General features: G+C 41.0%; 1 protein-coding gene across 1 annotated transcript; it reads left to right on the top strand.

Annotated features, from left to right (window-relative positions):
- The first annotated feature begins 18,321 nt into the window (after window positions 1-18,321).
- LOC145986932 (neurogenic differentiation factor 6-A-like) lies at window positions 18,322-26,542 on the top strand. The gene is made up of 2 exons (XM_083121395.1): window positions 18,322-18,392; window positions 26,020-26,542. Exons 1-2 carry the CDS (start codon window positions 18,355-18,357, stop codon window positions 26,540-26,542), a joined length of 561 nt encoding a protein of 186 aa, XP_082977521.1. The 5' UTR covers window positions 18,322-18,354.
- Window positions 26,543-27,588: the final 1,046 nt, after the last annotated feature.

The raw sequence follows: 27,588 nt of genomic DNA, 5'->3' as shown, positions 1-27,588 counted from the left end.
ATTTGTGACACTACTCTTGTGCTACTTGGCTCACATAGTGTGTGCATGGATGTTCTATGTATGTGCAATTAATTGTGCCAAGCGAAGGTTAGAAAACTCGGTAAATATACAAAGTAGAATGTTCTTATTTTTGTGACTGTTGTAGTGAATACAATGTTACTCTAAAATATAAATGAATCGTGTGTTTGAAAACCCAGCTAACATTAATATCAATGAGGCTATTCTATCTCTTAGTGCTGTTTTACTTCTATTCAATTTACACTCGTTTTATATAAATACTCCACAAAACAAGAAGACTTACCTGTACACGCTGCTTCCCTTGATCTTGGCTGGCTCCAACTTCGATGCTGATCGCTGCCTAAGGTTTTCTTGTCTTTTCTTTTTTTATGCTTTCGCGGACTGGAGTACCACTCTCTAAGAGGCAGACTAACCACACCTCCCACCCTGAGCTCTGAGGGCTTCCTGGACCCTTTAAGATCCAACTCGGCCCCCTGGCCCTCTTAGACCTTTCAGGGCTCCCTAGAGTCCCTTTGATGACCGCGGGACCCTTTTGAGCCCCCAATCTCCCTTAGGGGAAAAAACAACACTGCAGAGAAGATCCCGGACAATGGGGAAGCCCAGGTCGGAGGGGGACGTGGGGTGTGCTCCATGCCTTCCGCCCTCCTTCCCACCAAATCCCCCCTCCCCGTGGGAATGAGCCCCCCAGCGTTCCCGGACGCCGTAGTGATGGTGCAGCAGAAGAAGATCTAGGGATCAACCCTCCGTAGTGAGTGCCGAAAGGGACGAGAGAGTCCCACGCACGCACAGACGCACGCACACATTCACACACATACAAACACAGACACACAAAAAAGAAATCCCAAAGCTATGAGCTAAACTAAAGAAGGAATCGGGGGTGACTACAATGGCCTTAGTATACTAACTACGGTGTCTCCAGCTCCCGTACAGCAGCCGGAGATCGCCCTTACTTGCTAAGAGGTCTCCAGCCGCTCGAACGGCCTGAGACCACCCTTAATCATTACGGTGATCCCAGCTGCCATACAGCAGCCGGAGATCACCCTTAATGCTATGGTGTCTCCAGCTGCTCGAACGGCCGGAGATCACCATTAACATCCCATATACTACCTTGGCAATAGCGGTAACACGGAAACCCTGTTGTATGTGGAGATATTTTTTCTGTAACAGCATGTTTAGGCCCAGCCTCGTCGCCGATCCCCCTGTCTCTTGTTGCCTCTTGAAACTCAGATAATGGTAATGATGGGTGATTGTAGTGTTGACAGAATGGATGTCATGTTAAAAACTACTTGAGTGATACCATAAATACTGTAAACTATCGTTGTCTTTATATTAAAACTCACCTAAGGGAACTTATAATTTAACTAAGCTGAACCTAACTACATGTATATTTCCACTCATTTCGACGGCCGTCTTACTATCGAGTTTCCTACAAAACCTAAATCTGAATTCCAAACTTAACATTCTCAATAAATCCATGTACCGTGCGTCCATTTCGATCTTCAGCCGAGAGATCGGGAGAAGCGTGGCGGGCGGCGCTGACGGAGATGCCGACATTTGCGGCCTGTAATGCCCGCTTATTTTTATGGACATATGCAGACATTTATATAAATATTGCAAAACGAGCACTAACTTGTGTTATAATTCATCATCTGTAGTTCATCCAAGTTCTGCCCTTATATACACAAATAAATACGCTTTAGAAACGATGTTAAGAGCCACAGATAATAAAACATTTTAATCATAGTTTTGACCAGTAACGTCCTGCTTAAGTTTATATCCTTGAAAGAGTTTTGTGTCGATGGGGATCGTTTGGAGGTTTCGAATGTGCAACACTGTATCAAGATTATGCTGCAGACGAAACCGTTAAAAGTCAATGGTTTTTGTGAGCTTCTTTGCAATCCGAAATCTCCGAGCTCGATTTCTTTGTTCCTTCACGACTAGATGAAGACAGCTGTGAATATAGTGGCGAGCAAATGTAAACAAAGAGCATGTTAATTTCGTACTGTGCGCAAGAGTGTTATTCTTGGTTACATGCCGTTACTTGTTTGTGTTACTGCAGTGTGTATGTGTGTTGTGTCAGTGAGACGATTGGAATGACAGCCGCAAGGTTCACGTTAGAACAAAGAATTTTTATGTATGACACTTACGTGAAAACAGACTCGTGTCGAGACGTGTGTAGGCAATTTGTACAGAAATTACCAGGCGTTTCACCTCCACATAGAGATACGGTTAGACATCTTGTCCTTAAATTACGAGAAACTGGATCGTTAAATTTTAAAACACCTAAGCAAAAACGACGGATTCTAACCGAAGTAAAACTCGATGAAATTGGTGCAGCGTTAGAACGTTCTCCAAACAAACCTCTACGCCGTGTTTCACAGGTGATGGGCGTGTCAAAATCATCAGCACATACAGCCACTAAGCTACTAAAATTAAAACCGTAATCTTATAACACAGGTTAGTGCTCGTTTTGCAATATTTATATAAATGTCTGCATATGTCCATAAAAATAAGCGGGCATTACAGGCCGCAAATGTCGTCATCTCCGCCAGCGCCGCCCGCCACGCTTCTCCCGATCTCTCGGCTGAAGATCGAAATGAACGCACGGTAGATTTCCGATGATTTTCGACGGTCCTCTTACTATTGAGTTTCCTATAAAACCTAAATCTGAATTCCAAACTTAACATTCTCAATAAATCCATGTAGATTCCGATGATTTCCACGGACGTCTTATTATTGAGTTTCCTATAAAACATAAATTTAAATTCTAAACCTAACATTCTCAATAAATCCATGTAGATTTCCGATCCGATGATTTTTAACAGAAGTCTTAGTATTGAGTTTCCAATAAAACTTAAATCTAAATTCTAAACCTAACGTTCTCAAAAAATGCATGCAGATTTCCGATGATTTTCGACGGACGTGTTACTACTGAATTTTCTATAAAACCTAAATCTAAATTCTAAACCTAACATTCTCAATACATTCATGTAGACTTTCGTATGAGTGTTCAAGGGCAATGCAGTTGTTAAGAATATGACGTAAAGGTATTTTGGAAGATGTAACTGAAGATGCCTGCCAATTATATGATAGAGTCAAATTGGAAAGATGTCAAGAAATACACAGGAGAAATGGAAATTTTTTTATGGTGAAGATATTTCCACAGTTAAACATGGCTTGGGTGCAAATGGAAGAAACATTACCGATCCAAATATGGATAACGACGAGGAAGACAAAAAAGAGCAAGGAAGGGACGTAGAAGCAGTCCGGTCTCCTCTTCAACGGGTTTAAAACTTATGGTAACGCTTGTCTCCTTTCAGACTGATTAGCGCTACGAAGTCAGAGGCCCTAGGTTCGAATCTTTCATAAAACATGGACATGATTAAGGACCTTGATTTTTCTCAAACGCGATAACGTTTAAAAATACTCCCTCTGTCCCATAATTATTGTCCGGGAAAATTTTGCTTGTTGTCATAAAATACTTGTCCGAAATTCAAACTGTGACATTTTTGTATACAGAAGAAGAAAATGAAACACGGGAATGAGTCATACAACGTTATTACTCAAGGATCAGTAGAAATTGGCCGATCAAGTATCCAAAAGAACATAAATAAAAAGTTACCATTTTGGCATACCGGACTATAATTATGGGACAGAGGCAGTATTAATTGTTGAACAAAAATGTTTCTGTTCTAAACACATTTCGGTAACTCTAATTTGACATAAAATTCGAATTCCGGCCTTTTCCGCAAATTTCAACACATTACTTAAATAGTAAAAATACCACGAAAATGCAACATTCTTGTGTGTTGGGCTTAAAAAATAAAATATACCATATTTATGGGCGATTTCCAAAATTTTATACTTTCCAAAAACTATGGTGCGTGTTATACATGGATTAATTCCAACAACTATCCGAAACCATGTTTAAAGGGATGTTTTCCACGATGTTCACCTTTTGTGCGAACGTTGTGAATCACCGAACAAAGTCGCTGGGTTCTGACGGAAGATCAACGTCACTCGGGGGTCAACACAGATATTTGTCACGCGTGAAACATTTTGCTTTACCGAGCGAAGTTTCATGATTTTGGCGGACATCGAACTGCCACTTATCGTCACACGGGGGCCGTAACATCGGTATTTGTCGTGTGAGAAACTTTTTACTTCACCGACAACAAAGGCGCGGTTCTGACGGAGATCGAGTTCGCACCTAGCGTCATACAAGTTGTAACATCAGTATTTGTCGCGCTAGAAATAATGGAAAATCACTTTCTCAAAATTCGTTTCCAAAGTACGAACAGCGAAGGAGGCCACGTGACCTACAAATTTATACACCAGCTTAAAAGCACAATGGAAGTGTACTTTTAGGTAATATTTGGCAGAGAAGTGTGCTAAAATAGGACGTGAATTTTGGGATATAAATCACGGACAATTAAAAAAAAATACACGAATTTTGGAAAAATGCAAACCGACAAATACGAGGGTGATTCAATAATTATTGTCCCCAGCATACTTAAAGTATATGAATTGCAATGAATGATGGGGATATTGTAGCCTAATGTCTTAGATGCCTATATGAAAAATTTCAGAACCGTAGGTGCTATAGTAAATTTGTTTTCCTCGTTTTAGGTGTGAGAGGTGGCACTTAGTTTGAAAAATGGAGAAAACCGAACAACGAGCTGTTATCAAGTACCTCCAGAAAAAGGGGCTAAGCCCAAAGGAGATTTTCGAGGACATGGTCAGTGTGTTGGGTGATGGGGCTCCTACTTACCAGGTGGTAAAAAACTGGTGCCGCGATTTCCGTTGCGGCAGGGAAAGCTGTCAACAGGCCCCTGGTGCTGGTCCTCCAACAACAGCATCCACCCCAGAAAACATTGATGCTGTGCATGACATGATTATGGCTGACAGAAGAATCACGGTGCAACAGTTAGCAGACATCATGCACATCTCTGTAGGCTCAGTGGAAACCATTGTGCATGAACACTTGGGATTCAGAAAGGTGTCAGCGCGATGGGTCCCCAAAATGTTATCCCGTGAACAACAGAAAGACAGAGTTCAATGTTCAAGGGCTGGTTTGGAGCTGATGGGGGCAGACCTGAAGCAGTTCTGTGATAGATTTGTGACACTGGATGAGACATGGCTCCACCACTATGATCCCGAGTCCAAACGACAGAGTATGGAGTGGCGGCACAGCAATTCACCTCCCCCCTGCAAATTCAGGGTGCAAGCATCAGCACGCAAGGTTATGGCCACAATTTTTTGGGATGCGAAGGGTGTGCTCCTTATTGACTACCTGGTGGGACACACTGTTACTGGTGACTATTATGCAGCCCTAATCCCTACGTTACGCGAAGCAATCAAGGAGAAACGGCGTGGGATGTTGTGGCGAAAAGTGCTGTTTCACCACGATAATGCTCCAGCACACAGAAGCCATGTTACTGGTGCCGCAATCCATGCTGCTGGTTTCCATGTGTTGGAACACCCTCCCTACTCACCCGACCTCGCCCCTAGTGACTTTCATTTGTTCCCGAAGTTGAAGGAGCACCTCAAGGGGACGCATTTTCCCTCAAATGCTGCTGTTACGGACGCTGCGGAAGAATGGCTCACGGCCCAGCCACAGACATTCTTTGAAGCTGGCATAGTGGCTTTACAGCATAGGTGGAAGAAGTGCATTACTGTGAAGGGGGACTTTGTGAAAAAATAATATTGCTTATATGTCAGGGACAATAATTATTGAACCACCCTCGTATATGTCCTTACCTATTATATCTTCACGGTGCTGTGTGAAGAGCAACATTTTGAACTTGCATGATGACCCGCATCGAAATCGTGAGTTCTGACCTTGTGGCTACGCGGAATCTCTGGTTCACATAAGAAAAGGCTATTGTAAATCTTATGTAAAATACTCATAGACACGGGTTAAGGAACGAAGTGTTACGTTTCTCGCTGGATGTTACGTAAGTAATATACATCAGGTTTTTCAGTAGGACCGAGGATCTTTAGACTTGTGTCAAAAAGGTATTTGTTTGGTGTCAACAAGTTCATATTAGATTAATTTTGAAAAAGAATAAGTATTGATAACGTTTGTTTTATTTATCATTTTAATTCCGAGTGTAGCTTGATTGTTGAAAACGCTTATTCTGAGGAAAATGACACGAAAAGCGAGAAAAACAACACAGATATTTCCATATTTTAAAAGCGAAAAATCAAGGTCCTTTTTCATTGTCCATCCTATTCATCGCGATTAAGCTAGAGAAGTTCAAAAGTGACGGAAAGTAATAATAATAATAATAATAATAATAATAATAATAATAATAATAATAATAATAATAATAATAATAATAAATGTAGCATGCAGGGCCTAGGAAAGTGACAGTAAAAGACCAGGATGGTAGTAATTGAAATAACTGAGGACAAGATACAGTGGCGGTGATAAGAGGGAGCGTGGGGGCAGTTGCCCCATTTTCTTGCCCCCGCATTATGGCCTCTTAATGCTAAGTCTTGTCTATCAAGAAAAATTAAACTGCCCTTGCCTCCAGTTTTGGCTCCGAATTGCCGATACTGGTTAAGATACCAAACAAGAAGTGCTATGGGCAAGAGGGTCACGGATGTGAGAAATGATATGCTAAAATATAAAGCTATAGGAGAAACACTAGTGAGCAAATTTACCAATGAAATATAGTTATGGTCATACGAAGAATCACGTGAAAAAAACTTAGAACTCTAAAACGGTTACTAGTACCTCTTTATTAACGAAATTGTTCTTTGTGATAAAGTGGCAAGCGTGATCCGCTACCAAATCAGGATTCCTGGGGTCGAATATTACTGAAGGCATGGATATGACGTTATGTTTGTCCTGGTAATATATTTCATCACTCATCGTTTGGATTAGTACAGAGAGTTAGACATGTGACGTAAAATAACCACAAAGGAAGATTACGGTACAAAACTGGCAAGAGTCGACGAATTGAAGGTAGCGATTGAACGAGAATGCTACCAAATACCAAAAGGAATTATTCTTGATGTACGAGAATCCATTACTTTGCATGGTTCATGCAGTGCCTGGACTGGAACGGCCATCTGTTTGAGAACAGGCGTTGATAAGGAAAAAAATATTCATATCTGTAGATTCTATTAAATTTCGAAAATGAATTGTATCTTCGTAAACATTGACTTTGCAAACACTCGACGTGAGTATACATTTTGAGACAACCTGTATACGTGGCAGATGGAACGTGTCAATGATTGAGTAACTTCCTCTACTATCATGTATATTATGTGGGTCGCTAACTGTGATGATGGAGTGGCTAGGCTAAAGCGCTTTGAACTTAGAGGTCCTAGGTTCGAATTTTGGATAAGGCATGAATGAATCATTGTGTTTGTCCCTTCTGTTTTGTCATTCATTTTCGCGGTCGCGATAAACCTTAGGAAGTAAAAAGAGGATGTTAATTAACCAAAATGCAATATAGCCAAAGAATGCTGGCTACTTCAGCTGGCTACTCTCCTTGTGGACCATGAGTCACTGGAAGAATACTGGAAATAATCTGGAGAAAATGGAAAGGAGATCGAACTGCTTCCAGGCGACAGAAGACCGAGCGGTGTGGTGTGTAGAGGAGCGAGTCGTGCGAGTTTCCATGCAACCACTACATCCCCTGCAACCCTTCCCCTACACAACTAACGAGGGAAAAGGGACGGCCTCCCCCGCCTCTCACGAACACCGACAGAGGCGAGCATTCACCCACGCCTCCTGTACGCCATCGCACCACCCCGATACCGTGACCAAGATCCCCGAGGAGCCCATTCAGACGGGGCTCGTAAAAGGGTGGAAGTATGGAGTTTTCACCAACGACTGCTTTTCCAGCAACCCGCTGGTGCCTACGTCCCTCCTCGCCTAGGTTACATCCCCCACGGACCAATCACCCCTCCACAGTGTTAGTTCTCCCCCCTCTGAAACCCTCCCCCCTTCCCCTACCCGAGAGTCAACCCTTTAAAGAAATGGACCCCAGTGTTTCATCTGGCCTCTTGTCGAGGGAGGGATTTCTTAGACAACGAACTACAACTTTTTTTTCTTTTTTTTTTTGGTGGAACCTGAAAGAGAGAGCATTTATGTTAGTCCTGTTTATGAGATTGAAAAACAATGTAAATTAGCAAGTTACTTAATTTTGTTAATAATAATCACTCCAAGAGGCATGGCTCATGTGCGTTCCCGTACAATATAGATTCCATATTCTATATTATAGAATATAGAATGATCGCGTTGTCTGTCTTCCTGTTGAGAAATCTTGGCGCTACAGTTGTCACTGACACGCGCTTCTTCACTGGCCTTCGGGTGTAAACAGTTAACAAGTAAAATTTACGATAAATATGTCTTACCTTGTATCCTCAGATTCGCCACTAGAAAAAAAGCACGAGACATATTTCCGGCAATATATGTAATTAAACTGCCTCGTGCATCCTTATTGTTGATTGATTGATTTAAAATGTTTTGGGTGCGTCGGCACTTAAGGCCATTTTGCACCCTTCCGTGTATACGGGGAAACATACCCTTATCTAAAATTCTGACAAAACTAAAAAAGGGGTGTAAATTGCCCCTTGGGAAAAACGAAAAGTGCAGGTTGTAAAAATACCTGCACGAGTCAACACAACACATTAAAAAGTCAGAATAAACTAAAAACCTCCTTACAGACGGTGGAAGAGTCCAGCTCTTCGCAAAAAACTAAAAACATTTGTTAAAATACTGCTGTCATCACCCAAGAGGGATGACAAACAGCCCGAAAGGTTAAAAGTCTGCCGGAGGTAAGCAAGATCGACACATTCAACGAGAATGTGTCGGATGCTTAAAATAACATTACAAGTACGACACAACGGAGGGTCCAGCCCTTGCAGTAGGTGACCATGCGTGAGACGGCTGTGTCCTATACGCAGGCGGGTAAGAATAACGTCTTCTCACCGAGAGGGACGAGACGAGGAACGCCAAACACCTATGGTGGGCTTAACAGCGTGAAGCTTGTTCCCCGTTTCCACATCCCACTCGGTCTGCCAAGTGTCAAGAAGGCGAGAACGGAACACATTCTGCAGGTCGCTAGCTGGCAAAAGGTGGACGAGAACGTCGCCATCTGCATCAGCAGACTTGGCGGCAGCATCAGCTGCTTCGTTCCTCTGGATGCCCACGTGGCTAGGGACCCAACAGAAGTGTACATCGGCACGGGCAGATAAGGATACAAGCCGTCTGAATATGCGTTGCGCTACTGGATGCCGGGAATACGGCGAATCCAGAGACTGCAACACGCTGGTCGAATCACAGCACACAAGGACTTTCTTCAGACCGTTGACATCTGCAAAATCCAGTGCCTTTAGAATGGCGTACAACTCTCTGGAGTTTTACAAGTCAATTGTTGATGGTCATTTATAGCTTTGTGAAAATCCTCGCTCAAACTACGTATGGAACATTTGTCGTACGTCACTGAAACAAGGAGTTGAATTCTGTTTTTATACACAGAACGAAGTTCCTGTCGATTCGGTAGCGACTCGGAGTCGTGGTCGACTAATACCCCCACCACAGAAGTTCCGTGTTCTAGTCCGTGCATGGGTATGGGTGCTTTTCTTCTCCAATTTCAGATAATCATCACTCGTCCTCATCGCAGCGATTAGCCAAAATTGACAGAAATTAGACGCTAAATAGCAAAAATGCAATGGAAAGCCAGAAGTTCACCAATATCCAAGAATTTGCCCACAGCAGTTACTTCACTGTAGCTAGATCAGATTCTCCTGGGTCAGGAAACTGGTCTGATATGACAATAGAGCAAGTTCTTATGCGTGGCATGAAGACCCATGGAGGGCTGACAAGTGGCAGAGGGATCACTGATTCTGTGCTGGCAAAGTGGGTGGTGGGGCATTCGTATCCATTACAATCTACTCGGCATTGGAGGATTTTGCTGGCCTGCAGTTCTCAACAGGGGATCAGCATGTAGACTATCGTACATCACGGCAAACTAGAAATGCAGAAGACAGGAAGAAGCTGTTTGATTGATTCACTCAGCATCCCCCGTTTCCACAACTTCCTTCACTGGTATCCCTTGCAACAGGTATTGTTGGAAACAGCAACGTGAATTGCCACCAAACCCTGGAAGTAGGAAAGGTGACGATGGCAAAGATGATAGAGCAAAATTTTGGAGAGATGAAACAGGCTCGAAAGGATAAAGAAATATCCTTGGCCTCCTTGGGCAGCACTGTCACTATTAATAACATAGTCGACGTGATGGACCCTCTCCTGATATTCCAAAGAATAGCAATTTCCAAGAAAAGTGAGACCAATCTGCAGAACCTTCTGGTGTACGAGTTGGCACCTTTCCCACTAGCTCTGTTCAACGAATGTGGCATGAGAAAAACAAAGAAGTCTGCATTGTATGATGTTTTCCCTGTTGATGAGAAAGCGGCAGATCTCAAGCTCAGCGTAAATGTGATTGATGGTGGCTTTCTCCTTCATCCCGTTAAGTGGAATGCAGGCTCCACTTTTTCCTTCATATTAAACCAGTACGTGGCTTATATTAAAACACACTACGGTAATCAGTGCACTGTTGTGTTTGATGGATACACAGAGAACATGAACAGCACAAAACTTCCTCGCTAATGAGAGAAACAAGACTAAGCTAATTAATATGCTGTATCAGAAATTAAATAGGGAGAATATTGAAACAACAACAGCTGTAGGGGGATGCTGATACTACCATTGTGCGATGTGGACTTGACAAAGCATCATCTGAGGACAAGGTAGCAATAATAGGCCAAGACATTGATTTGCTGGTCTTGTTGATTGCATTAGCTTCACCACAAAGTAATATACTCTTCGTTAAACCAGGAAGAGGGAAAGTGGAGACAAAAACATATTCCTCCTTGGAGTTACAGAAGCTGGGATTTGCCAAAGCATTCTCTTCATTCATGGGTTCAGTGGGTGCGACACCACCTCATCCGTCTACAGAAAAGGTAAAGCAATGATTGTTAAATTGTTTGAGAAAGATGGAAGCCTCGCAGCCATTGGAGATGTTTTTTATAACAACTCATCAATACCTGAGGCGGTTTCACAAGCGGGTGAGCGGATGTTTCTAAAAATGTACAATGCTCGTCAAACAGACTTGAACAACCACAGGTACTCCGCTTTCTTAAGATCTGCTAACAAGCTGAAGCCAGACCTTGCGTCTTTGCCACCAACAAGAGGCTCTGCCCAGCAGCAGGCATACAGAGTCTTTCTGCAAGTGAAAATATGGTTGGGCAACCAGCTGACACCTGAAGCCTGGGGATGGAAACGAGGTTTGGATGGAACCCTCGAACCTATCATGACCCTGCAGCTCCTGACTCAATAATGAAAACCATATTTTGCAAAAATGTACAGCTGGTTGGGGGGTACGATGCGGATGTCGTAAGGCTGGAATAACATGCACTTCAGTCTGGCAATTGTGAGGAAAGCTTCACGAATAGCCCTCCACAAGAAGAAGACGAGTTCGATGAATATGTAGCCGAAGACCCAGACAAATGAGTTTCCACAAATACAATTTGATTTTCCTTAAAGTTTAATGTATAATATAAATATGGTGCTCAGTAATTGTCATAATTTCATTCAAATACACATTTTCTGTAAATTTACTTATGAAATGCCAATAAAGGTTTTTTTTAAATGCCTTTGTTTTGGGGTGTAGGCACCGCAATTCAAAGAAAACCCCAGCACATCTGGAATACCCCATTATGCTTGCAAGGTGAAGCACCCGAAAATGTAAATTGGTGTCTGATATTCTAAAATTCATTTTAAAAAATGCCATGATCATAAAAAATGCACGTTGGTTATTTGCAGGAACAATATTAAAGATGATGGAAATATCCTAAGTCTGCTTTTCCTAGCCCTATAACAGATTGAGATTGGGTTATTTTACGTCGTTTTTCTGTCACTTTTGACTAATAGCGGCAAAGAATAATCAATCATTCCCAGACCAGGAATCGAACCCGGATCCACTGCCGTCGTGGCGTGATGTGGTAACCACTCCATCACGAAGATCCGCTCTTAGGCCTACCTGAATTGAAATCGGTTTATTTTGGGAACCTCGCACACACAGCATAGTGCAACATGTACAGACTTTTACAAGAAAGTTAAATTTTCTTTAGTACAATAATACAGAATATTTTGCGAACTTACTCTTCTCGTAATATAGTGTGTGGCATGCCTAAAAAGGGGGGGTGAGTTGGTGCGGATAATAACCCCGCTTTGGTCTAGTAAAATGAACGTCCAAGTCAGGAAAAGATGGCAAAAGATGACTGCCTACTAAGAAAATGTATAGGTCCCCACCTTTTTGAAAGTCTCTGGAACGCCACTGTATATAGAGCTTAGTAGAGCTTTGTTTTTAAGCCCAGTTTATGCACAGGAAGGCTAATCGGGACTGGGGACTTGCAGTTTAAAGTGGAATCCGAACAACTTGTAGGCCTACCTCAATCTTGCATCAAACCCGGGACCCGTTGATTACAAGGATGCAACGTTACCACTACGCTATCCATCAAAGAAATATAAACGGAAACTGTCCCACAACTTGTCAAGACATGTGTTGTTCCATTTGGAACAAAGAAAGTAAGAAAAAGGGCTGTTCTACTTTTTGATAGGGGTGGAAGTGTGATAATTTACATTGACATTTCTTAACATTTTCATTTCTTCTTTCTCGAAAATGGGACGAGGCTCCAAAGTTTTTTTCATTTCCATGTGTTAGTACATATATTCAGCTACATGATGGCATACTTAGTTTATTTTTGGCTTCATGCTGTTTTGAGATAAGTCTAATTCTAAAGTTGCGGATTTCGCAATTTTTTAGTATTCAAGGGGTTATACAGAAGGTTGTTTCACGTTGATGGTAACGATTTCGATCACCAAGGAGCAGCACGTAGGCATAGCACAGAGCAGCCAGAGCCAGTAGGACGAAAGTACTGTGTGTTGACTTGCAAAAACGATGGTTGGTGTGTGAGTGAGTGTTTATATGGCACCAAAAATTCCAGTCTTTTGGGAGGGGTACATCTGTCCCCTTTCCGACGTTGGTTATAGTTATAGCCAGATAATTAAACAGCGCCACATGAAAGTATTCCGTGTGTCAAAGAAGGGCATCAATGCAGTGTTGAATCGCCATAAAGCTTGCACCGTACCTGTTGCTGGAACCAGTCAAAGTGGGCCTCGGACATATCGGAAGCACAAGCGTTCCTCCGATGTTGTGCGGAAAGTGAGATCCTTGGTGCGATGTGAAAACCCTGCAACGCAAAGAGTGATTGCACAGGCAGTGCAACGTTTCTTTGCAACTGTAAATTGCATCATAGCCCAAGATTTACAACTTGTGCTGAAGCACAAGGCTCAAGTTCATAAGTTCCGTGCCTCACATGTCCAGGAGAGGAAGACCAACAGTCGGAAGCTGGAAGCTCTACGAACGCCATCTGGCAGGGGACCGCTGGAAGTATGTGGTGTCCATGGATGAAGCATGGGTGTATCTGTCGGGATGTGGTAAAAAAAGGGCCATCTACTATCGTCCACGTGATGCAAGAGGTCGATCTGAGTGGGTGCGTGAATGTGCTGAAAGTTTTCCACGCGGGTTCATAGTTGTTGGTGGTTACTGCCATAACGGCAAACTTCCACTGTGCAGAGTGGAAAAAAAGGCTAAAATAAATGCAGCCTATTACCAGACGAATATTTTGGAGCCACTTTACAGACATGATATTCCTTCTCTCTATGGCAGCGACACATCTCGTGTTGTCATCCACCAGGACAAGGCTTCCAGTCATACGGCAAAGTCCACGCAGGCGTACATGGATCGGATGGCACGTGAAACGGGCATTCATGCAATCCCCTTTACAGACATCCCTGTGAAATCCCCCGATGCCTCTTCCATGGATTTTTGTGGTTTTCCGTTGTTGAAACGAGCCTTGGGAAGCAGACGGCCTTGCACAATTGAGGGTCTTTGGAAAGCTTGTCAGGAGGAATATGATCGTTTGGACCAATGTGTTCTTCAACGCAGTCTCCTTCAATAGAAACTCCGCTGCAGGGCCATTGCTGCAAGACAGGGGTATCACGTGGAGAATCACCGCTCGTGGCGTCATGGTTTTTCTTAAGGTGAGGTGGGTTCTAACTTTGTAACCATGGACATGAAACGACCTTCTGTATCTAACAGCATCAATATCCAAATATGTGTTATATCAGGTAGCTTGTGCTAATAGTGAGCTTCAATGCTCAGTCAACAAATTTTGGGGGTACTGTTGCTTAACCAAGATATTAAGGGCCGAAAACAGGAAAAAAAACCTGTATTTTGGACCCTTTTTGTTGTCGCATAACAATGGAAAGCAACAATGTCCCATCAAAACCATTGAATGTATATAAGCAAACAGTCTTATATTAACAGTATATTAAAACAAAGTTTGGAATGTTGTTGATTTCCAAAGATAACAGCACTCCGAACTTACCCATGTTTCACTTTTCATGAAAAATGGGCGGTCTGACCTTGAATTTTCACATTTTCTACAGGGGAGGGAAACATTTTTCAAGGTCTCAAAATTGCACAATATCATTTCTCATGACCTACTTCAACATATAAAAAATCAAGCCAATCAAAAAATACAACTATCTCGCTTTGTTCGAATTTCAAAATAATGGCTCTTAAGTTATTTACATAATGTACTTAAATACGCGATTTCTCACATAATAAAGCTAAATGTATAAAAAGTATGTAAGAAAAGTTGGTTTACCCGCGGTAAGCGTGGTAATACGTAGAATACGCCACTGCTCTTTTCATTGAATTTCACAGTTGGGGATGAGCAGAAGTTCCCGCAAGCAACGCACTTACCGAGAGTCATCAGGACCCGGAGTTTCTCCATAGCAACAGATTTTTCGCTCCTTTTGAGCGAGCTCCTATATATATATAACGAATTATTTTTTAACATCTGATGCAACGTGCACCCTACAGCGTTCATCGCCATACTCATTCATTCTGTTTTCCAGTATTAACCGGTTCACGGGCTGGTGCACCACTGATTCACGTTTCTGCTTTTCGTGATTCTCCGCTGTCCACCAAACCTTCACCACGTTAAACCATGACATCATATTTTTGCGCCAGTCTCCAGCCCTGTTCGGTTGATGCAACTAACTGGCACCATATGCTTTGAAACTTGTTACGATTCATATCCGTTCTGTAGGTAATAATAAGGAACAGACATATAAGTTACGGGTGTCGACATCTTGCATGCAAAATGAGATTAGATTCATAAAATATATTTTAAGATTTCGTCACAATAACCGACTTTTCCTAATAAACGCGAATAGATATACATTTTCCTATGCAGGTTGGTGAATTCTGAAAAGTACCCAATGTTGGTGTGGTTCAAGAATGAAAATAATAACGCCAACAAGCAGAGGGCAGCATAGTTCCCTTCTTTAAAACATAAAATTATATAGGCTAATTGATTAATTTGATTTATTTTACTTTGCTTTTCTACCACTTTTGGCTACTCGCGAAGATGAGAATGAGTGATGATATTATGGAATTGATGAAGGGACACACACAAATAACACCCATCCTCATCCGGGATTTCAACCCGGGACACCTGGCGTCGTAGCTCGATGTACTAACCACTCGGCCACGGAAGTCAGCATTTAAAAAAAAAGAAAACAATGCGAAAGAAAACAAGAACGGCAATAACAGTGGAAAATTCGCTGATTGTACCTAATTGAAATTTATTAAAAACCGGAACTCTTTTAACCTACTTTCCCACGCTGGATTGAAGTTGACATTTCTGGATAAGGCGTTTAATTTGCCGATAAAACTCAGTCACCTGTCAAAGAAAGGGGTGGGAGATATCAGACCGCCCCTTCTACGCTCGCGAGCGACGTCGCATGACATATGGCTTCCACTTGAAAGCTTAATTCCATTCGCCTGAAATGAGCCTTCGCATGATTGCAAAGACAACAGTATCCATGGCAATCAAGTACCATGATCAACGACATGCATGCGTCCACTAATGGATTTATTTCGAAATGCCAAACTGCAAAGTGTTGCCAATCAAATTATTTCTCACTATTTTTGATTGGGCAGCATCCATGGCGGCTTAAATAATATAGACTTCTTTAATCTTGTAATATAATATAACTGTCGTACTGATTACGACATTGTGCAAATCGTAATAACGCTGTCCTCTTACATTAATTGATGATCTGTTCACTGTTGTTACTTTCGACCTCGACCATGTGAAAACTGAATATATATCACACAAACGTAGGCTTGTACGTACTCATTACAAGTTACTGCTGTAACGCTCTGAAACAGGGTGCCTGCCAGTCAATAAATCAACAGGTAGGTCAAGAGAGTCAAGAAATTATGCTTGTGTTCAAGAATGTTTGCTATTTTTTGCAGTATAGTAAATTTACATTGTTATATATACCTGTAGTGGGATTTGATAAAATTGAATATTTGGAAATCCAAAATTATATTAGTTGTGGTTAAGATTTGTACACTCTGTTTCTAAAGAATTACATTCATCTATTCGTAAAATTTTGTAAAAATAGTAAATAAAGTAATGTGGCCATTTCCCATCCAGAATGAAGTCTGAAGTATCATTTTTTACATGCATTAATAATTAAAGCAAGTCTAAATATCTTTTTAAAGTTCAGCTTCAGTTTTCATCTTAACCGGCCATGTGGTGGAGGGACTTTCATTGAATAAAAATATCTATTTTCTTAATTTCGAACTATACCTAAGTAGGGGGCGATTAAATTAATGTTAAGGAAAAGGGGGGAAAAGTCAAGAAATAATTAAGAATTTTGGATTTGTTATTTTTGTAGACACCCTGTGAAAGATTACGGGAAACGCTGAAAGTAATAAACAAAACAAAAATCTTGTTTCTCTTTCCAAAGCTATTGTGAATATTATCTTGCAGCTTTCTCATTTTAGAGGTTTGTAACACGTATCGGCAAACAGGAGGTTTGCAGAAAGACAAAGAATACGTAAAAATTATCTGGAAAAAAAAAGCAAGGGAGGGAGAGATTTTCCTATTACCCCTGGTAACTTTGATATCGGGAACTTCTCACCATATGGTTCCTCGCCGTCGCAGAACAGTGTTCTCTGTGAAGTACCTCGCAATACCCTCGAAGTGCAAGAGTGTTTGTCCTTACACGAGGTCCGAAGATATACCCGCTTAAATGCTTCCAATGTAGGTAATGTACGAAATGAGAGAAGAAAAATAGGTATGTGCAAACTCCATTTCTTTACACACATGTTTGCTTTCCACCACTTTACGTTTGAATCGTACATTTAAGGTAATCATTATTTTTGACGCGTTGTCCATTAGTCATGCAGGCAAGTTTTGTAGGTGACACAATGTTACTAAAATGAAGGAAATGTTCAACGAAGTGAGCCATATATTTTTAGTAAAGTACAAACTCGAGTGGTCGGGCTTTGGGCTCGGGACGCGCGCAGATTCGAGTCTCTTTTGGGAGGGGGGGGGGGGTGCTGAGATATCTGCCTGTGTATGAGACTGCTGGCCACCCACTACCGAGAGGAAATTGGGGAGCTACGAATGAGTAGCGTAATCCGGTCATGAAAACCTACAACATGGTCTGGCTGGGGGGCTTGTCGTTCTGACCACACGGCGCCCCGCAACTGGCTGGATGATAAATGGATGTGATTGTCCCTTCATCCCTTCCATTTACCAGTTCATTGTTATTGTTCCCATCAGCCAAACGTAGCAGAAAAGCAAACATAAAGTAAAATAAATACAAATAACATGTGACATGGGCGTCCGGAAGGAGGGGGAAAGGGGTAACACCCCTCCCCCATGGAAAATGAAAATCAGACATGCAATGTATTTTTACATTTGGTGGAATAATGGGACACTTGGACGGAGTGTGGTACTGATCACATCACCTCCATATGCCCGAAATCGAGAATGAGTTGTATCCACATTGAGATTTTCCTCTGTCACTCAGGGTGAATTGAAATATCTATGTACATGTTTTAGTTTGAACAAAGTTAGTATATGAAAATACTACAATTTATTTATTCATTCATTCTATTTGTGATTTGTATTTTCTTTGACTCGCATTTTGCAATTACAATTAGATATTTTATAGAAAATCAAGAATATTCAAATACGAATAGGTATACACAACACGCCATTTGCTATTGGATTGTTTACATGCTTGCTACAGTTAGTTTCTATTGCAGATAATTTTTGATGGAGTGTTCAAGCACATCGAAAACTCCTGGAACAAAAACTCGTGCGAACAAGTTTCGAGCCCGCAGATTCAAAGCAAACGCCAGGGAGAGACACCGTATGCATGGACTGAATGCAGCTCTGGATAAACTCCGAAGGTATGTGATGTGAAATGATCAAACCAACATCAAATGTTTCTTCAATATCAACAGAAGTCCTCAAATGTGTATGTAGGACCTACGTCTGTCTGTGTTAAAGAATGGATCATTATTATCATTTTACATCTATATAACGACTGAAATACGCAGGGGATAGCTGGTGGGACCACAGACTCGCTCCGAAATTTGGAGAACATTAAAATTTTCAAATAACAGCCGTAAGGGAGCAGGGAAGAAGAAGAAACAAAGTAATCCTTTATTACGATTTTTGTCTCTGGACAACTTTTTAAACAGAGGTTAAAAATGGTAATTACGGATATTTTATGTGTATTCCCCTAGAACGCAGCTATGTAAAACCCACCTTTACAATTCCAGACCCCTCAGAGGGGAGGGGGTGATCCTATGGACGCTAGTGCATATAACATATAAAATGAATATGGAAATCTCGAGTCACTGGTATTTAGTAAAGCAAAGGGGTGACGGTTAGTTGCACCCCGAGAATACCTAAATGGGCGAGATGCACCGCTAAACCCTTCGGACCAAGGGGTAAGTCGCACCGCTTACTCTTTCTCCGCTAATTTTCCCTTCACACTTTTCACAGGCTTAGGACTGTCATGGCTAAAAGCTCATGGCGTGTTTAAAAATTTGCGGATGAGTTTCCTTTGTCTAATTTTACTTCTATGTTTCAATTTTATTTCTTCTTATCCTTCTTTGAACTGTAGCAGGAAATAGCCTTTAAGAAATCAAATCGTGTTAGTTCTTTATTCTTATATTTCTGCTTCATTCTTTCCATATTTTCCTTTCTCTGTTTCAGAAATGTACTGTTTCTTTGTGACATCTGCACTATTTTTTAAAGCATATACATCAACCTGGGTCTGCTTAATCACTTCAATAATTTGAATTTAATTTCGCGTGAAACGATTCACAAACATTAGTTGTTCTCTCTCCGTCTACTTTATCTGAAGCCCATAGTATTGGTGGAAATTTGGCATCTTCCGAAATGTATGTATCTACCAAGTAATCAGTGTATTTTTCTAACTTTTCATCCTGAGGAATTTCCGACATGAAATCCTCTACAAAACAGTCAGCAACATCCTTATGATTGAAATATAGCAGACCGAATGACGAGGGAGTCGGGTGCAATTAGCTTGTTTGTACACGAGGAAGTCGGGTGCAATTCGCCCAGTCGTTTGATTGACATGTTATGCTAGCGGTGCAATCGACCCTCGTCCAAGCAAAGGAAAGTATTTGTATTTATTTGTATTTCCTTGTGCGAGCCGTGGGCTGTACTCACTACATATTTATTCACATTGGTATAATTACAATAAATACGTCTTTTGACAAATTTACTAGTTAGAAAAACACGTATATATTGCACATACAGATTCCACAGTATACGTATTATCAGGGTGGTATTTGTAGGGGGATGGGTGATTTCCCCCCCTCTGATTGATAAATTTTATTCATGGGGGGAAATGTTATATGGCATAAAGTCATTATCTCATGCTGTCCCTAGACAGTCAGTAGAATCCCCCCCCCCACCACCACCACACTGCGTATTATACAAGCCCGCGGTTTCTTCATTCCTATCGCTGTCTGCTATCGCCTTTCCTCGCCGTTCCCTCACTTCCCACAGATATCGCCCCACTCGTTGCACCGTCTCACTTTTGATTCCTCTTTTGTCTTCCACCACTTCCAGTATTTCCCTCCCGGTTATATTCTTAACCCACTTGTCTCGCAAATCCCGCGTAGAGGAGCATGCAGAGAGCGCATATGCTCGTCAGTCTCTTCCTCCCCGCACAGGGAGCAGATCGTTTCCCATACTTCATTCTTCATTTTTACTTGTTTCCAACCCCTCAGTCTGAACCACGCCAACCCTCTTTTCTTTTTCGCTCACTGAATGTATGTATCTTGCTTTCCCCCATTCCCTTGAATTCAGTTGATCCTTCAATGAAGTCTTCGCCTGACAGTCGGCCAGTATTTCTTGTCTGTCTATGTCCAGCAGTCTCTCTCTGATTTGATTTTCGACTGATGTATCGACCTTTCCTCCCGATTCCCACACCCACCCCATCATCATGTTTTTTTTTATCTCCCACCTCCAATTCCGTGTATTTTCTTCTCTTACTTGCATTATCAGATATTGACCCTTCAGCATCGTGTTATCCTCCCTTGCTAGCTGAAGCCAATACTTTAAAGCTCTCGTCCGAGCTTGTACTGTGCCTCTTTCTTTAAGTACACCACAATAGGCTGTGCTTCTACTTACGCACATAACTTTTTTTGTAGAATTCTGTTTGGACGCTTGCGATTGTGCTCCCCCTCTTGCCCCCATACCATAATTCCTTCCACCCCATAGTTCATGGTTCCTATGACTATTGACGTGTACAAACTCTGAATCACTGAGAACGGCATTTGAGGTATTTTACTTATTGTAGTACAGTACATATTACCTGGTCTATTGCCAGCTTTGCTTTTTTTTGTCTGTATATGTTCAGTCCAACTTCCTGTCGTAGAGAATGTTGCTCCTAGGTATTTGAAACGCTTGAGAGGTTCAATTACCCCCCCCCCCCCATAATTCATTTTTACTGTTTGCAAAAAGTATACCCATTTTTGAAAGCCACGACTTTCATTCTTTTAATGTTAACTGTCATTTTGTATTTTTTGCATCCCTCGTATATGCTATTTAGTCCCCTTTGTAGCCCCTCTATTGTCTCCGACATGATGACTATATCATTCGCATACAAGAATACAGGTATCTCTAGCTCCCCTATAGACTGAGTTGCGGCCTGCTAACCTTGGTACTTTGTTCGCCTATCAATCTATGAATAGAGATAATAAAATTGGCGACAGGATACATCCTTGTTTTAAACCAGTATGCACTGGAGGTTTCAGGATTCGTGAACAAGGGGTACGATAAGAAAAACAGCGCCCCCCCCCCCCCCCGTACTTATACAAAAGGGAAATCGATTCCACCGTCTTTTATATATTACAATACCTTTACCAATTGACGTGACTAATGTACAGTTTACTGCAAAAGAAAACCTATTTTTGTTCACATTGAATTTCAATAAATTTAAAATTTCCTGCTTTTCCGTTCATCCATTGATAATTTTGTACAATAAAATTTGCTCATAGATATCTCTTCTAATACTTTAGAATGTATTATACCACACGCGTAAGCACGAATTTTTGTCTGGGGGTGGGCAAGTGCCACGATAAACGTACCAATAATAATAATGTTATTATTATAACATTACTATTGTTCTTATTGATTTGCTATATTTTACTTAGCTTTTGTGACACTTTTGGCTAATTTGCGAAGATGGGAATGAGTGATGATATGTTGAAATTGATGAATGGACACTCACAAACATCCATGCCCAAGCCGGGATTCGAACCTGCGACCAACATTATTATTATTATTAGTAGTAGTAGTAGTAGTAGTAGTAGTAGTAGTATCAAAGACGTTATTACCCTCGTAAATTATGCAAAAAGGGGGTAGAAGTTGGTGCTATAGCATTTGTGTTCGAACAAACGATTTGAATGATTTTTCCAACACGTTCAATTTCACATTAATAATGGAAAACAAGCACACAAACTATTCTTGAAAGACAGAAAATGCTTTATAAATGCATTCCAAATAATATTCTTTTTTACATTAACATGTATATCTAACTTTCATGCACGATATATGTTTCACACACATGCAACATATAGCGACGTGGACACTAAATTGTGTACGTATTCAAAGTTTATTTAATACATAATACATACAACATATACTATTTAAATACATTACACAACCAATTAATTCATCCATCTCATAATAAACCAACAGCAAAAATCACATAAATTGTCTCTGAAATGTGCACGCTCCCTTTCCTCAAAACAAAGTCTTATTTCTGTGTCTGGCAATTTTACAATGCATTACAGAGAACAATGGAATAATTCGAACGAAGCGAGCAAGAAAATTTTTGGATCCAATTTTCTTGCAGGCTGAAATCAATATTGATAAAATATGGAGCAAATAATTTCACGGGACGCCAATGCATTCTCCCATTTACAACTTTTATGCCTCCCCGATGGTGTAGTGGTAACATCGTTGCCTTGTGATCAAGGGGTCCCGAGTTCGAAACCCGGTGGAGGCACATGGCACAGTGGTTCGGATCCCACTTTAAACTGTAGGACCAGTCCCGATTAGCCTTTCTGTGCTTAAATCAATCAATCAATTTTACAACTTATTTTCATTTAGATCGTTCGGCGCCCAGGGCAGATTCCCGCTGCCCCCCCAGCTGCGGTCTTGAACTTGATAAGACTAAGAAAAGCAGATATTGCAAGCGAAGCGAGCAAGAAAATTTTACGAAAAGTATTTTTATTTGTATAAAATTTGAAGTTGTGGGCGGTAATTGCCCCCTGCAAGTACACTTGGTCGTCAATGTTTGTCCCCCTAGAACTCATTTCCGTCCAAGGTTGAGGGGGGGAGGAGCTATGCTCCCCTGTGATTGCGCCACTGTGTTATAGGGGAAAGTGGGGGAATTGCGACCACCTAAGGGAGATTTTAAAAATCTCAAAAACTGTACGCAGTGAAACAAAAAGAAAATGTGGGCCTGAAAAAGCAATGTTTGTAGTACATCTCTGCGTATTACTTTGCTTCCTGTCGTTAATAGTTATCTCTGTAAACGTCAAAAAGTAACAATGTGCGTGTGAGCGCAATTGCCCTGTTAGTAGGGTAATGGCACTCAGTACTCATCCTAACAGTAAATCAATACCATTTTTGTACTATACAGAAACTATATCTTTAAGTACTTATATTTATTAATATGCAGATACAAATTAAATTGAGCACAATTTTGCACAAAAATGCACACATGGGACGCTTATTATGAGAAACGTCTTTGCACTCTTCATGTACCCATCACAAACAGCGTGAGCGTCATTGCCCGATACGTGACATATTATGTTCTTTGTTTCTCGTCTCATGAAGAACCTCAAATGTTTACTTTATAATAATTAAGAAATAAAAAGGAGATACTATTATTATATCTGTAAAATTTTCAAGACTCTAGCTTAAACGTTCCGTCTACTTACCTTGCACTTTTTCCTTCCCAATTTTATAACAAAATATGACAAATTAGTTTTTCGCACCCTGCTTCTTAAAAGTCAACTCCACATGTTCCGCCTTTTGTTTGGTGCCTCGTAGTACTGGGTTCTAGATGTTAGCACGGGTTACTCTTCAATAACACCCTCCGCAACGACTACAGAGGGGTGAGCGCCATTGCCCGCTTAGCGCCATTCCCTCACCTTCCCCTACTAAATTATTCCTAGCAATTTTATATGTAGTATCTGTATGACGATTCTTTTATAAGTTTAATAATTCAGTATAATTAACATAAGAACTTTTTGGGACGGCCCCCGTGGCGGAGTGGTTACCACATGTATTCGAATACCGGCATGGGCATGGATGTTTGTGCGTGTCCATTCATCAATTTCATCATATCATCACTCATCCTCATCTTCGCAAATTAGCCAAAAATGGCACAAAAAACGAAGTAAAATAAAGTAAATAAAAATAACTTTTTGAAATATACAGCACTAGTTAAAAAGGATCCCATATTATACAAGCATATTTATATATGCTTCTAAAGAAACTATTAACATTTAATTATTAATATTTAATAATTTAATAAATGCCTCTATATTGTTAATGTCTTTGGTATTTGTTATAATAAAACCTAGTACATGATACGAGGTATTATATATTACAATACTTTTTCAATATGTGTTCCGAAAGACGAAAGTTAACTTATGATCGATCATTGATTTCTGTCCTCCTTTCCAAAATATTACCATCCACCTTGCACTCTACGGCTACGTTCTGCCTTCATGTCACCCCGGCGTCCGTGAAAAAACAGGGGGTACGGCCGTCCCATCGTAACCCCCCCTGGAGCCGCCGGTGCCAGTATGCAAGGGTTGTAGTGATGATACTCTGTGGCCATCGCATCTTACACAAAATTGCACCTTCGCATATATGGGTTGAAGCAGGCACGTAGCCAGGAAAAAGGCTAAAGGGCCTGAACCCCCCCCCCCCGAAATCATACAAATATCTAATTTAAATAGTGTATATTGGTAATTAATTTTACTTCCTTAGCAGGATTAAACATTAGATCGAAAAAAGTTTAGTGTATAATAGAGGAACCAGGTTATACGTATTTTTATATTATACCTTAATCCAAAGAATAAATGGATCCACATCTCTCAAAATGCATAATTTTCTTTGTGAGAGATCACACAATATAAACTTTATGAGTAAAGTTTGGCCCTAATTTTCAAAGCCTTTTTTTAACGGAATGTGTAAAAGTTAATAACAAAATACAATAACTATAAATTTCAGTATACTAACTACAAAATGTAAGAAAAATAATGGACAACACTTGTGTGAATATTCACTCTCCGGTGGAATGGTGGATCGAGTAGCAAAATCTCCCCACTTATATAATAATAATAATAACAACAATAAATTTGCATTAAAATTGGTTTATTTTTCATAACTTATAGTAGTTATTATTGTAAAATGACAATTATAACCTTGGGAATAATTATTATCATTATTATTTCTACTAATCAAGTTTTATCAGTGACCTACCTCCCTCTACGACGCTACATAAAACGAGGTTTTTGGTTTCTTGTGGTGTGAAATAAAATAATGTGACGATAATTTAAGGAGAGAAATTATCGAGGCAAGACGGAGAATGTTCTGTAACCCTGTTATTGATAATAGCAAGTATCCAAGGTGAGGTACAGGGGGCTTGACCCCCTCCCCAGGAAATTGTTCAGTTTACACTAGATAAACTTAGGTTTTTTGCTTCTTGAATAATGTGACGATAATTTAAGAAGGGAAATAATTCTCGAGGCAAGGCGGTCTACGGACAACTGTTTCACTTGTTTGGAATTGTTTCCATAATCGAGAAATTACCGAATGATCAACGCCAAAGAAAATAATGACATCTTTGATTGACTGTCCTGCTTCAATGCGTCCGACAGCACGCCAGCGCTCACTATCTGTCATTCGTTTTCTTTCAGCCGTAGAAACACGAATATTATCAAAAATGTTCCTACAAAAGTTATAAGCACTTCGTATCAGCTTTCAAATGCACCTCAAACCTTCAGAATGCTGGCGTCTTCAACGAAGATTCTTGCACGAAATCCTCGCCTTTATGCTATTTCAAGAGCACAGATTAAGCACCTAGGTACAGATGATTCACTCTCTACTTACAAAAAGGAAGCTGCACATAAAAACTGACATCTACATCCGCAGCGATTTTCAGCCACTCAAACTCAACTTAGCTTTCGAAAATTTGCATTCCGTGCTTAACTTTTGGATGGCAGTGAACATTTGCTAGTTGTAGACGTTTCGGGGGGTGATCACTTCATTTTAGACGTTAAGAAACTGGGTAATCACTGTGTGTATGTGTGTGTGTGTGTGTGTGTGTGTGGTGTGTGTGTGTGTGTGTGTGTGTGTGTGTGTTAATTGTCGTCTTATTGTTACTTTTGGAAGTCTCATGGGGGCGATCGTTCCCTCTAAACCCGCATTTAATCCGTCCATGAGTAATATAATCTGCTCTTTTTCTAGGTGTGTGCCAATATACTCACGGACACAAAAACTATCCAAAATAGAAACTCTACGTCTCGCAAGAAACTACATACGAGCAATGTCCGAGATTTTATCAGAAAATAGTACAATGGACACTGTAAGCTACGCACGGACGTTGTCACTGGGACTGTCTCAATCAACAACAAACCTTATAGCAAACTTCCTCAATCTCAATGCACGGACCTTGTTGCCTCAGACATACGCAATGCAGGCTTCGCAGACGAACTGCTCAGTGTTTCAACCTCAAGTGTGCAACGACGAGTGTGCCACCTGGCGGTGTATAGGTAACGGAACAGCCTACGACTGCCAGAACTTCCAGTCTCCTGTGACGAATGGAAACGTATGCGTCAGTAGCGAAAGTAGCAACGCTTCCAGTAACTTTCCCTGGGAAAATGACTTGGATTTTAGTTTCCCCGCTGAATGGCACGTGGAATCTGATGCAGCGTTTCCTCAGCAGATGTATAAACAAGAAAGCAACCACATATTACCGGAACACTGGTGAATTTCTTTTGTACATTGTTTGTTATTTTCCTTCAAGTAAAATAGTAGTCAGTTTAGTGCTGATTTTGAATATGTATATGGGCCTTTCGTTGTGTTCATCCTTTCAGCGGCGATTGGGTGCCAAACTGGGGGGAGCGAGCAAGGACAACTGCCCCCTCGATTCCCCGCCACTGCTAATTATGAGCATTCATCTCCATCTCCTCCATCTCAACTATTTAAAAATATTAATATAGGCACGTCACGTTAAAGTTTGTAGTTGTTTATATTTGATATCGAGAAAGACGGACGATATTCAATTTGACGTCAACGGAGCAAGGTAGTATGGAAAATCTGGCCGAATTAACACGAGCAGTGGCGTGCCCAAAGGGGGAAGGGGTTGGTGCTAATTATAACCCTCCCCCTTTATCCCAGTATTCCTAAAAAGAAGAGAACGTCAAAAGCAGGAAAAGAAGGCAAAATGTGGGCTGTTTACTAAAAAAATATATACGCAATTCCTCCCTTTCAAAAATCCTGGAACGCCACTGAACACGAGGTCCGGCGAGCGATAACAAGAGTGTAGCAAAACAAACGCTGCATGCATAAAATATACTTTTGGTGGCCTTATTGAAGTGAGAAATGCAAAATGAAATGTCAATTTTGATGTAAATTCGTTGTGTGTGTGCGAGTATGCACGAGGGCTGAAGAACATTGAGACTGATTTTTTTTTTACACAACGTCTTCTTTGTAATGTGCATATTGGACAAGAGTGGTGTACATATATAACATCCAGAGATGGCAGCACCATCGGGCCCTTTGTTTAGCAGCAACGCTCTTTGTTCTGGGCACTGCGTGCATTTCACGTAACTGGTGAGGGAGGCTGTTCGAGTGGACACATGTCGTGAGGTGCTACCTCACTTTGGTGATGGAGGTGATGCTCTTCTGGAATCAGGTATTAGTGATGATATGAGTCGTGGGTGCACCACTACGACCAGAAGAAAAACAAGCCAGCACAGTATGGAAATCGTCAGGGTCTCCAACACCAAAAAAGGCGAAGGTTGTTCCATCTGC

The sequence above is a fragment of the Lepisma saccharinum genome, chromosome 4 (assembly GCF_977018435.1).
Source record: "Lepisma saccharinum chromosome 4, izLepSacc3.1, whole genome shotgun sequence".
In the NCBI taxonomy this organism is placed as follows: Eukaryota; Metazoa; Arthropoda; class Insecta; order Zygentoma; family Lepismatidae; genus Lepisma; species Lepisma saccharinum.
The sequence above is the reverse complement of the archived record's forward strand: the minus strand, read 5'-3'. Positions and strand labels throughout refer to the sequence as shown.